The 13,386-nt window shown below is 29.5% G+C and overlaps 1 protein-coding gene across 1 annotated transcript; it reads left to right on the plus strand.

Annotated features, from left to right (window-relative positions):
* The first annotated feature begins 607 nt into the window (after positions 1 to 607).
* Positions 608 to 2,138, plus strand: LOC18014341 (ATP-dependent Clp protease ATP-binding subunit CLPT2, chloroplastic). The gene is made up of 5 exons (XM_006396737.2): positions 608 to 965; positions 1,060 to 1,098; positions 1,203 to 1,312; positions 1,426 to 1,605; positions 1,845 to 2,138. Exons 1-5 carry the CDS (start codon positions 709 to 711, stop codon positions 2,000 to 2,002), a joined length of 744 nt encoding a protein of 247 aa, XP_006396800.1. The 5' UTR covers positions 608 to 708; the 3' UTR covers positions 2,003 to 2,138.
* The last annotated feature ends 11,248 nt before the right edge of the window (positions 2,139 to 13,386 follow it).

Here is a 13,386-nt window from a genome sequence, read left to right on the forward strand (position 1 = left end):
AATCTCGATTTTCCATTAAAAATGAAAACTCTTGGTTTCTCGCCGAAAACGTAAAATCTCGATTTTCTGCCAAAAACACAATATCTTTATTTTCCGTCAAAAACTCAAAATTCCAGTAAATAAATTTTCCGTCAAGTAAAAAATCATGTTTTCCCACAAAAAAATGCAAAAAAAAAAAATTTCATATATTTTTAAAACTTAATTTGGTAAAAATATTATTTATTAAAAATAATAATTCTTTTTAGTCATTTTATATATTTTACATCCAACTATTTTTCTAAATTCACAAACGAACAATTTAGTATCTAGACGTAGGATCTTGATGCAAAACCTAATTTCAAAAATAAACAATATTTAGATGTTGTATCTAGATGCTAATCTAAATGCAAAATCTAGATGCAACATCTAGATAAAATAACGAACAGAGCCTTAATATTATTAAAAAAAAAAAGATCATGCTCTACGAAATGAGCCCTTATTGGGTTTGTTTCAACTTTTAAGCCTATAAATATCAGAAAGACTCCTTTTGGGCTTTTCAAACGTCAACACGTATACTTTCGGGCTTTTTAAACGTCAACAATTTCAAATGATAATTTGAAACGGCGCCGTTTCAATGGTCTTCTTCCTCCAGGAATCTCCTGCCCCCAAATTTTCTTTTCTTCATTTTTCCCGTTATCCAAAATACTCAATCCTTTCTTCGCTACAGAAATGGCTGCTCAATCATGTTGCAAATTTACTATGGCGAATCCAATGATACTACAAATCGATTCCTTCTCTAAACAGAAACTATCTTCTCCATTATACTTCTTCCCTACGAGAAACCCTGTAAAATCCTTGAATCTGACGAGTCCATGGCTGGGCGTTGATTCCCCTCTCTCTCACGATTCTTCCGCCTCCGTTCTACGAACGAATTCAATCACGCGACGACGGATCCCAATCGCCGTCGTTTCCAGCTTACCCACCGCGTACGTTTTCTCGAATCTTGGTTGATTATTGTTCAATTTCAGTTTTTTTTTTTTTGGTTCAATTACAAGATTATGTGTTTGATTTTGATTACAGGAATCCGGAATCTGTGGTTGCTGATGCGAAAAAACCCAAGTAAGTGTTGTTCTTAGTGAGGATTGAAATGCTTGCAATGTGTTTTGAAATTCCTGAGATTGATTTAGGGTTTTGAGAAATTTGAGGGAAATGTATTAATGTAGATGGTCATGGAGAGGAATCAAATCATTTGCCATGGGAGAGCTCGAAGCTAGGAAGCTCAAGTATCCAAATACTGGAACTGAAGCACTTCTCATGGGTATTTTGATTGAAGGTACAAACTTTTTCTTTATTGCAATCAAACTAAATGTAGTCCGTGTTTAAAGCTCCATTAGTATCTTCTTGGTAATGATTATTGGAATAAGATAGTGTTAATCTGATGGACAGGAACTAGTTTTACTTCGAAGTTCTTGCGGGCTAATGGGATCATGCTTTACAAAGTTCGTGAAGAGACAATCAAGTTACTAGGAAAGGCAGACTTGTATTTCTTTAGCCCGGAACATCCTCCTCTAACTGAAGATGCTCAAAGAGCACTTGACTTTGCTGTGAATCAGAATCTAAAAGCAGGTTTTGTAACTCAACTTGTCTCTGTAAATTTGTGAATCTCAATTTCACCGAGCTGCATTTTTATGGTGATAAACTTCGTCTTGAGTAGCAACATTATTTGGAGAAAAGTTTTATATCATCCGAGAGACAAATGTCTTTTATTTTCTTAGGTTGTATAATGTCCCGATTTATGCATAATGCATACTTCAATTTCAAGGTAGAATCTTAAGCAACGTTGTTTCACTGCTTTCTTGTTACAGGAGGTATCGGGGAGATTATGCCAGCGCATATACTGCTAGGGATTTGGTCTGAAGTTGAGTCTCCAGGTCACAAGATACTGGCAACTCTTGGTTTCACCGATGAAAAAGCTAAAGAGTTAGAGTCCTTTGCCTCTGAATCTGGATTCTTAGATGAGTAGTATGATTACATGTATCATCCCTCCATTAATGTCAACTTAATTTTTCGTATCTAAATCTCCAAATTCATAGTTGCAGTTTGCAGTAATGTTCTTTATGTGTTTCTCTACTGATTCTTATTTTCAGTTCTTTGCTTTTGCCTTGAAGACTTTAAAGCTCTTCCACAAAAATTACGATTTCACAATTACTATGACCAGACCCTAAATCTCGAGAAAATCCTCCAAGCCTTTGTCTAGCCTGATGTTAAATATAGGCCCAAAACTTGGGGACTTACAAGTCCAGTTTTGATTTATGAAGCTTGCTGATTTGATTTTTAGCTCTGATAAAACATGAGCTAAATACCGGTGGAGCTTGCGGGTTTAAGGGCATCTCCAACCCATTTCTCATTTCTAATTTAAAGTGAAAATAGAGTTCATGCTCCAATTTTCACTTCTAAAATAAAAATAAAAATTGCTACTTTTTTCTCCAAATATAAAGGAACTCTATTTTCTTTCTATAATAGAGGTAGACTTTTTTTATTTATAAAGTAGTCCTTTAACTTTTAAATCTTACTATTTATGTAATAACTATATTTAATTGAATATAAATGTGATTAAAACTATAATTTATAAAAACTTTTATAATAAGTAAAATAAGGATTCATTCACAAATTTTATTTATCAAAGTTAGTATTATTATAATTTATGTAAACTTTTGTAAAAAAGAAATAATTAAGGTCAATTCATAAACTTTTTTAATGAAAGATGTTAAGAATAAATAACAAAAAAAAATATACTGAGAATATTTCTTTTTAGAAAGAAAAATAGAGGTAAACATTGGAGACAAATGCACCTCTATTTTAGAGGAAAAAATAGAGATATGCATTAGAGATGGTCTAAGTAGGTTTTTTTTTTGTTGTTCAAAATTCATTTCATTTCAAGCTTAAACCGAATGGTTCTCCTCCTGTACCACAAGACCGTTACACAGGCTTGATTTAGCCAATCTGTCGGCATGGCTTTTTTCTCCCTCGATAAGAAAATGAAAGTTACAGAATCGAAAAAAGAGGAGATGTGGTGGATATCGAACAAGATCCCATAGATCTCCCTGATCGGGGAATGGTTCGATATTGCCTGGATCAGTTTTTTGGAGTCCGATGCTAAGCAGATCCTTCTGATCCCCATTTCCTTCCCTTGGTGGAGAGCTAATCGAATCGTCAAGCTTTCTGCGACGATCGGAGATTTGACAAAATTCTCTGTTTAAAAGGGTTAATCCATGGACCCATTGCCTAGGATTTCAAAAGGGACCATATTATTCCGTTTGTGAATACCCACAACCCGCCAAACTATTATTATTAACGGGTTAAGCATAATTTTTGTTTTTTGTCAACATTTTTTTAAGAATATGAGTTTTTCAAATATATTTTTGAAATATTGACCAAAAAAAGCTTTTGTGCTTAACTTGGCAATAATGAATTCGGCGAGTTTTTGGTATCCATAATCGAGATAAGAGCATTTCCAATAGTTTCTTCGTTTTTTCCTTTAAAATGAAATTTTTTAAAAAATAAAAGAAAAAATAAAGAAACCATTGGAATTTTTTTTTTATTTTTAAAAAGAATTATATTCTTAACTATATTTTATCTCTATTTTATTATTAATTGTTAGCAAGATTCTTTACTTTTCAGTTTTACAAACCTTGCACCAATTTTTATTTATTTATAGCAATTGTTCAACTTAAAAATTTATTGTATATAAATAAATTTACACTACATAATAAAAATAAAAATAAACTATAGCATAGTCTTATGTGTACTAATAGACATACAATTTTTTTTTCCAGAAATGATCAGTTAATGCATTTTGAAAATGAGAATGAGTTCATTATGTTCTGTATTTTCATTTTTTTGGTTGACTATATTCTTGTATTTTCTAATTTTTTTATATGTGGCTAGTCGGAGAAATGGTCCTAGAACCATCCTCGACTGGCTCGGTATGATTGATTTGGGAAAAAAATAATTCTGTTGTTCGAGCTTCTTTTGCAAGACTATTCCGTCCGGATATTTAAACTTCTGGAGATATAAGATAAAGTGAATTCCGAATAGCTCTCTCGAAGGATACGAAAAGATTCCAGCTCTGTCATAAAGGACCAATCTGCTGGAGATTCAGACATGCTCACAAGGTCTGAACAAACAGTCTGAAAATGAACTGAAATCATCTGTCTTTCTCTCAAGCATGACATAGCCCATAGGAGGCAACCCATCTTGGCGTGAAGAGTCGAGAGGCTTCTGCGACATTCTTGTAGTCCAAAAATCTCATTTTCACTGCCATCTTCAAAACTCCAGCCGAAGCCGCTAACCAGTCTGTGATTGATCCAAGAAGCATCAATCCGGTATATCAGGATCCGTAGGTCCTCGGGTAGAGATATCAGAGGCTAAGGGGGGACCATCGTCTCAACGTCTGCATCATCGTCGTCTTCAGGTTGGTTCGCGATTTTCCAACTTTCTTCTTCCACCTTTGCATGGAACAATGTATCTTGTATTTTCTATTTATCATATCTTATTGTATTTTTCATTGTGATTATTGCATTTTTATTTTATAATTTGGTTTGATAAACTCATACTCTTAAAATTAATTGGTCAAAAATATAATTTTTGTTTGAGTATAAATCAAAACATATAAAAAGTTACATATATATTTTGTAAAAAAAAAGTCCACCTTCAAAAATAAAGAAATAAATAGTATTTCTTTAAATATGAAACTGTTCATTTCTTCATTTTAAAAGTGAAATGGAAGCATTATTGAAAAAAAAATCATTATCTTTTTTTTTCAAAATGAAGAAAAAAAAGTAAAATTTGAAGGATCACGCTCTAAAATGGTCGATTTTAACACCCCTAGCTAGTATAGTATCAATACGTCAAAAATACTTATCTATAAAACCACCACCAAAGGGAAATAGCCAATATAATAATGGACTCAGTGACGGTATTATCAAATTCATCTTCTTGACAAAGTTCAAGTTTACATTGTAATTGGTTATATAGGGGTTCCTTGGGATTTGTTTGTATCCGGCTAAATAAAAGGCTTGCGTTGAAGCCTATGTTCAAGATCGGAATGGCTTGAGCCTTGAACAGCACCAAGAACTCATAGCCACTACCATTCGAGGTAATTGATTTAGCACCGAATGAGATTAATTTTTGTCCTCTTCAATTATTATATGATGTGAGTACTACTACTATGACATCGCTAAGCGCATTATTAATAAGTTAGTCACTGGTCTGAGAAGACTACAAGCTGGAACATATATTTTTATATGATATAGAATTATTGATTTATGATCTCCAGGGAAGAGCATAAATAAATATACAACGATATATAGTTGAATAGATAATTAAGGAACAAAAAAGTTAGCACCATGGCAAGGACAATCCACAAAGATTTTTGTTTTTAATTCTGGCAATGAAAATCCACAAAGATTCTGAATGATGAACTAGGGCAAAAATATTACTAAATGTTAAGGTTAGTTTGACCCTCAACGAGCTCCTGAAAGGTTGGACGATGAAGTTATAACTTTTGTGCGTACCAAAGTTCTTTATTGTTTAGTTCAGATACCTAAGAATTGTGAACGATGCAAGCTTACATTTGGGCATTTCTATTGTTTATAACTTTATATGTACGAGATTTTTTTTTGTTTATTGACGTCATGTACGAGATTGTTATTTCATCAATTTAGAGACATTGTTTGTTTAGAGAATTCTCGTTTTAGGTTTATAATTATATGCACAATTATTGAATATAATTCAAACCTGTTAAACATATAATATAAATTTTGAGTTATACTACTATTTTTGTATAAATGATTATAATTACCCGTCATGGACATGACCATGTTGGAAGCTTCATGATGAAGGAATTTGCGACAAAGTAGTCATAACACACCTAAATGTAGATATCTATAGTTCTATTTGAACCACGTTTACGATATACAATTATAGTCATAGCAATACACGAATACGTTTTCATATGTTATACTCTAGAATATCCAATTTGCATTTTTGGGAATCTAATCCCAACTTTGTCTAAAATTTATCTAGATGTTTGGTTAATCACTGGATTAAAGACTTTCACAGTTGTTATTCTTGAAAATATATAATTCAATACACAAAAGATTGTATATTATGTAAATGAGTCTACAAAAAAATCTCAGAAACAAATTTGTTAAAAAAAATTATAAGAAAAGTAAACCACAAATTATAAAAAATAAACAGTATTTCCTTAACGTTTATGAAATAGAGAAAAAATAAACACTCTCTTAAAAGATAGATGATATGTGTTCCTGGTTTTAAACATATTTAAATATTTCGAAAGATATAATCATTCATATTTCACATTCACAAACGTAAGTTAATACGATTTCTTGGCAGGTATATATATATATAATCACCTTATAAAGCACATCATCACAACTTTTTTTGTTGGTTCAGACTTCCCTCTTTGTTTTTTGGTATTAATATATATATATATATATATATATATATATATATGAGATTTATTGACCCAAAAAAAGTATTATATATATAGGAGAGTTATTGACCAATATATATATGTATATATATAGGCGAGTTAAACTGTTTATACCTTTCATGATGGTATATTAGTTATATATGTTGGTTGGGTAAAAGATCGAATCTCATCCAATACGTTTTAATGTTGACTACTGTATATGTTTGGTAACGAAAAGTAAGTCTAATTTCGAATCATATGTTACACAGCTATAAAGCCAAAAAAAAATCGGATTCGTTTGATATTCTGATATAACAGTATGTAAAACTACTTTAAATCCCTTAAAACTATATGTAACACTGCAACAGAGATGACATTCTAAATTTTGGTAATCAAACCTTATTAATTTTTGTTTTACACATAAATAGCAAAATCAAAAGCTAAAATTCATAAGGTAGAAAGACCAAGAATTTTAAGTTTACTGATTGTAAGTTTAGGGTTTAACACTGTTACATCATCATCAAAGATAATTGACTTAACCTTAAATAAATGATGATTAAGCGATCAATGATTGTAAGTTTAGTATGAGATTAAAAAAACATAATTTGTTCTTAATTACGAGATTCCTCATGTGAGTTTTTTTTAGCTTTATGTTTGTCGTTAGCACAATTTTGTCTAGACTTAAGTCTCAACAATGCCGTCTAATGCTCCATTAATTGTCGCTTAATCATTATTTAATCACATGCCCCACCACTTTGATATTAGTTTCCTATTATCACGACTTTTTATGAATAGTAGTGTCCAACTTAGTTTTTGATTAGTTTAAATTTTGTTTTGGACATTTAGGTATTTGGATATTTTGCAAACAGTTTTTGTTAGTAGATTTCAGATTTAATAAACAGTTAAAAACAGGATTTAGACTTAACTTTAATTTTCTTTAGTTGATAATTATTTTGTTTCCTCTCTGGATAAAACTTGTAAGAAATAAGAATAATAATGCGTAAATAAAAACGTCAAAAATCTTATAAACTTAAAACGCCATTATTTTATTGGAAAACTGTATTGGTTGATGAATTTTCATGTTTTAGCTTATAGTATTTACTGCGTAGTGATATTTAATTACAACTATATTATTTACCTCAACGTTCGTTATTCGGTACAAATTACATTTAATTACATTTAGGATTTAGCTGGGAGGGGACCATAAATTAAAATCGTGAGGAAAGCAGAAGCACGATAAGATTCGGGGCAATTAGGTGCCTTCCACATGGGGACTTAATTTTGAATTATTAAATTAATCTGCTTAATCTACCAACCTCTTTCTTTGTTCAATTAATTTATCCAAGTTGTGCTGATACAATTATATATATACATATTCAATTCTCATAACTCTTATATTTTTCCTTCTAAGGTGATAGTTCGTTTATTAGTTTACTTACTTTTAGAGATATGTAACAGAATTTACATATTTTTTTGTGGGCAAGAAAAGTTATATTATGTTTACCAAAAAAAGAAAATTATAGAGGATTAACATCGCATTGTTTATGCTTTACAAGCTCGCATCCCTTAGGCCTTTTTTTACTAATATATTGTCTGTCTTTGCCTTTATTTTCTTGTCTTCATCAGGAATTTTAAGTTTGACAAGACATAATCTGAAAATCTTGATGAAATATGTTTACAATATTTTTCATAAGATTTTGTTCAAAAAATTTGCGGTAACATTAACTAGTCGTAAGCTTTCTAAAACTACAGTATATATATACTACCGGAAATTATTTGAAAAGTTCAAAACATTTTCTAAAACTTATGTAAATTTTCAAAAAATATTGCAACGGTTTTATATACTGGTAAAAGGTTTTCAGGACATTTTGTATTTTTTCCATAAGCATTTGCATTTTGCAATTATAAAAATTTTGCAAGTTTCTTAAGGTACATCACAAAATCCATGTACAAACTGCTTTGTTGATGGACAATTGATAAAATATTATTTTCCCCTATTAAATTATAAAAATAGACTTTCTATCTTCTTCGATCACAGGCTTAGATGCTCTTAAATGTATGTGTGTTGATTAGAGCATGTCGTATAAAATGGTGTAAACAAACATTGGGATAGTGAGATACAAGATGATTAGAACATCATAACTATACAAAGTATGATTCAAGTGTTTTTAACTTACTCATACTTTAATAAACCAATACTAACTAAATAATAAAACCTCAAGGATGAAATTCTAATGAAATTAGTAAACTAATCAATTAATCATCCGTAAAATGCGGGTTTGAAAGCCAGCTTTCTTATCTTTAAGCGAGCTTCTGAACTCAAACGCAGGTTTGATAAAATTCATGCCTTTTGAGGGTAACCTTTAGAAAAATAAAAGTGACCTCATTTCCCAAAAACTTTACTAAATTTATTATTTACTCCCTCTGTTCAGAATTATTTGATGTTTAAGGTTTTTGTACACAGTTTAAGGATTCATTTAATTTTTATTTTTTCTATATAAAAATATTATTTATAATCTATTTAAATATCATTCAGCCAATAAGAAGACAATCTGCAGAATATAAAAGGTCAAAAACTATAAAAATTCATTAAATTTTGCATTGAAAAGTGAGAACATCAAATAATTCTGAACAAAAAAAACCTTCTAAAACATCAAATAATTCTGAACAGAGGGAGTAAGATAATAGTCACACTTCGAATATAATGACGTAATTAAGCTAGTCGTTTGTATTGGGATCAATAATCGTTATCAAACCAACTAATTGTTGGAATTTTTGATGAAAACAAAATTTGGCTTCCCGTTTGCTAATAATTAGAGTACAATAAAAAAAAAGATTGATACATAATTAACTATATACGTCCTGTTAATAGTGATGCATGATAAATTGGTACTGAAATGATGGAATATGGTAAAGAATAAAATAAAGTGTTTGCGACAATCATAAATGCTTAAAAGAATACTCCCTCTGTTTCATTATAGTTGATTTTCTGAATTTTTAGACACAGATTAAGAAAGCTATAAATGCTCAATTATTTACTGTTTATTTTCGTTAATTAAGTTACTTTTACAACTGATTTAATTATTTTTATTATTATTTTTTCTTTTCTAACTGTGCATTAATGGTGTAAAACAACATGCGTTAATATTATTCATTCAATTTAAAGAAGAGATATGCATTAATTAGATGTAGGAAATCAAATATTATGAAACAAGAAAAAAAACCTAGAAAATCAACTATAAAAAACAAAGGGAGTATTGTTTTGAACGAATGGCAGTAAAATTTACTAATCATATTCATATCACGTGCATAATATAGAACTTAACTTTTCAGTAATATAAGAAAATGAAATGAAAAAGAAAATATAAGAAAATGATAAATGCAGTAATTTGTTTTTTGTCCACATGATAAAATGCAATGCATGGTAATAGAATACGGGACTCAAACCTTAATTTTTGATTAAAATAATGAAAAAATGGAAAACCATTTATCAACTATCGGTAATCTATATAATTATTTGTGTAGTGATTTGTTGATAGTATTGCGCTCACAACGAGTTTCACATTTTTTTGTTTACGTGTCAGCTCCAGAATGAGTTTCGGCTGCAAAAAGACCATTTAGTCCATTTTATAATTACATGTTATTTTTATTGGTTTTTATCTGATTATGTGTAAAAAAACTTAAAACAAACCAGTTTTAATTATTATGGTTTAATGCTTAATTCTGTAGTCAATCAAACCGTTTTCAAATTTATATTAAACCATTTAGAAAAAATTAGACAAAAACGTTTTTTTTTTAAATAGAAATTTCTATTTCTTATGTTTCCGAAATTTAGAAAAAATCTAGCTAAAATGTTAAAAGAAACAAAAATTGGAATAATTTAGAATGTCATTGCAAAATAAAACAAAAAAAAACACAAATTTATGCTAGAATATCACTAATTCTTATAGTGTTTACGAATTCTTATGTTTATAGTGTATATGTATTGATTTTTATAATTTTTATCAAACTAAAATTTAGTAAAAATCTAAAAAAAAGTAAAAAAATAAAATAAATGAAATGTATATATCTAATGAAATGTCGTCAATTATGATATGTAGAATAGGATTATCGATTTCTTATCTATATACTTCAAAAAGAATTTTTAACACTTTTTTTAAAATGAAAAGCTTATTTGTAAATTTCAGATTCTTCTAACTTAGAACAGAGATAAAAAAAAATATTCTTAAAATTAATTATTTATAAAATTATATTTGGTAGACATATATAGTCCACGTAAGTCGTGGGCAAATTAACTAGTACTTATTTGTGTAGTGATTTGCTGATGTGTTGCGCTCACAACGAGTTTCACTTTTTTTTGTTTACGTGTCAGCTCCAGAATGAGTTTCAGCTGCAAAAAGACCATTTAGCTATTTTACAACTACGTGTCATTTTTTTATTGGTCTTATCTGATGATGTGTAAAAAAAACTTAAAACAAACCAGTCTTAATTATTATGGTTTAATGCTTAATTCTGTAGTCAATCAAAATCGTTTTTAAATTTATATTAAACCAAAATTTAGAAAACATTAGACAAAAACGTTTTTTTTTTTAAAATAGAAATTTTCATTTCTTATGTTTCCGAAATTTAGAAAAAATCTAACTAAAATGTTAAAAGAAACAAAAATTAGAATAAAATTTAGAATATCATTGCAAAACAAAACAAAAAAAAAATACAAATTTATGCTAGAATATCACTAATTATTATAGCGTTTACGAATTCTTATTTTTATAGTGTACATGTATTGATTTTTATAATTTTATATAACTAAAATTTAGTAAAAATCTAAAAAAGTAAAAAAATAATAATAAATGAAATATATATATCTAATGAAATGTCGTTAATTATGATATGTAGAATAGGATTATCGATTTCTTATCTATATACTTCAAACAGATTTTTTAACATTTTTGTTAAAATCAAAAGTTTATTTGTAAATTTCAGATTCGTCTATCTTAGAACAGAGATAAAAAAAATTAATTTTCTTAAAATTATTTATTTATAAAATTATATAGACATATATAGCCCACGTGAGTCGTGGGCAAATTAACTAGTTTTTGATTAATTTTTGCAGTTTGAGTAAATATACATTCATCAATAAAAAACTCAAAGATTAGATGCCAATGGAGATTTACCAATGATCAAATATGTTGAATATATATACTGTGTTTCTATAATGCTGCACTGAATTGAGTAAAATTCACTCTTCATGATTGATAGGATAAAAGAAAAAGTAACATGATGGAGAAACTTATTCATAAATCATAATAATTAATACATATGCCGTTTGATCGATCATTCAATATTAATTCGGCTTTAATTTTTATGCTATGCTTAGAGACGTATACATATGTTCAATATCTAGTCTCCCATCCGAGGTATTCTATTAAAAATCTAAAACTTCTTAGATACATTATACTGTATTAAGGTTTTGAATATTTGGTCCGTTTACCACATTTGATGCGGTAAGATCATATTATAAGTTTTAACCATATACATTAATACAAAACATATAATAGTGTGAGTGTGTGACCGTTCTATGGCAAATGCAAAATGCAAAACAAGAGGAAGGAGAAAGGCACGTGGAGAAGGGAAGAGCATGAGAGCCGACAAAGAGCATCTTTTAAGACATGGGTTTGCGTCCACAAGAGTCATGCCATTGCCTCTCTCTATCTCTCTCTTTGCACATTCACTTCCAACACTCTCTTCTCTCTCTGTGCACATTCAATTCAACTATCTCTTGTCTCTCTCTCTCGTGCTTTCTCCCTTTGGGTTTGAGATTTGTCAGCGCCTTCTTCGCGTCTTCTTATTACTTACTTCACTCTCTCCAATGCCATATCCACACATCACATCCTCTATCTCTTTCCTTATATATAATATTATTATATAATAAAATTTATCTACTCATCGATCATGCCAAGAAGGCTAGCATTCTATATAGTCTTAATTACACAATTTAACTATATATCTCACTACTTAGTGTACTTAGCGAATGGCCATACCCTGCGTTGCCCTAGAAGTTAGAAGATTCTTATTGCTAGCCTTGAAGAGAACCACTAACATTCGCATGATATACATAACATACCAACACAAATACACACATATACAATTTTGTTGAGAATTCGCGAGCGAATAAGAGATAAACTTCTAAAACATCATAACAAAAGAGAGACCGATTGAGGTAAATACCTTCGTATCAAGAATATTTTGCTTATTATTGATTGTATGGCTGAATGGTTAATAAATTCTATAAAAAAGTTTATATAAGCTCCAAAAAACTGATACAACTATAAAATGTAGATTTACAAAAATATTTCATTTTCTCGGATATATACCACATACTACGAAGCTTCATGCAACATTATTTGCTTAGGAATCTTATGATTACTGATGTTTGATTTAGAATAACGCTATAATGAATGTTGTATTGGAAAGAAACGAAGTTCAATGTCTACACAACAGAAATAAAACAAAGTAAAAAAAAAAATCACATTGTATACATCGAATTACTAGAAATAACAATGCAACACTCATGTAAAAGTAAAACCTAGCTACATACAGTAATCGAAAACGATTTGTAGAGATTTTAAACCCGGAAGAGAGCGACCGAAAAAAGGATGGCGTAGAGGTGGGACCAAAGCACCGCCTAAAACATGAATTGAATATGATGTCATTGTCATAACTCATAAGCACAAGAAAAAAACAAAAGCTACATCTTTCTTCTCTCTCCTCCTAACCCTAATTTACCAATCACCAACCAAAACAAAATTAAGCAGACCACCACCCCCACAAACTCCTCAAAACCCCAACACATCTCACATAAACTAGAAATAAAAATTAGAAAAAGAAAAAGAGGAAGAAATAAAAACCCA

This window comes from Eutrema salsugineum, unplaced genomic scaffold, assembly GCF_000478725.1.
Source record: "Eutrema salsugineum unplaced genomic scaffold, Eutsalg1_0 scaffold_3, whole genome shotgun sequence".
NCBI lineage: Eukaryota > Viridiplantae > Streptophyta > Magnoliopsida > Brassicales > Brassicaceae > Eutrema > Eutrema salsugineum.

Excerpts from the sequence above, each read along its gene's own strand:
- LOC18014341 (XM_006396737.2), top strand. The coding sequence starts at position 709 with ATGGCTGCTCAATCATGTTGCAAATTTACTATGGCGAATCCAATGATA. Across the intron at positions 966-1,059 it reads GTTTCCAGCTTACCCACCGC|GAATCCGGAATCTGTGGTTG; the intron begins GTACGTTTTCTC and ends TTTTGATTACAG. Across the intron at positions 1,606-1,844 it reads GAATCAGAATCTAAAAGCAG|GAGGTATCGGGGAGATTATG; the intron begins GTTTTGTAACTC and ends TTCTTGTTACAG.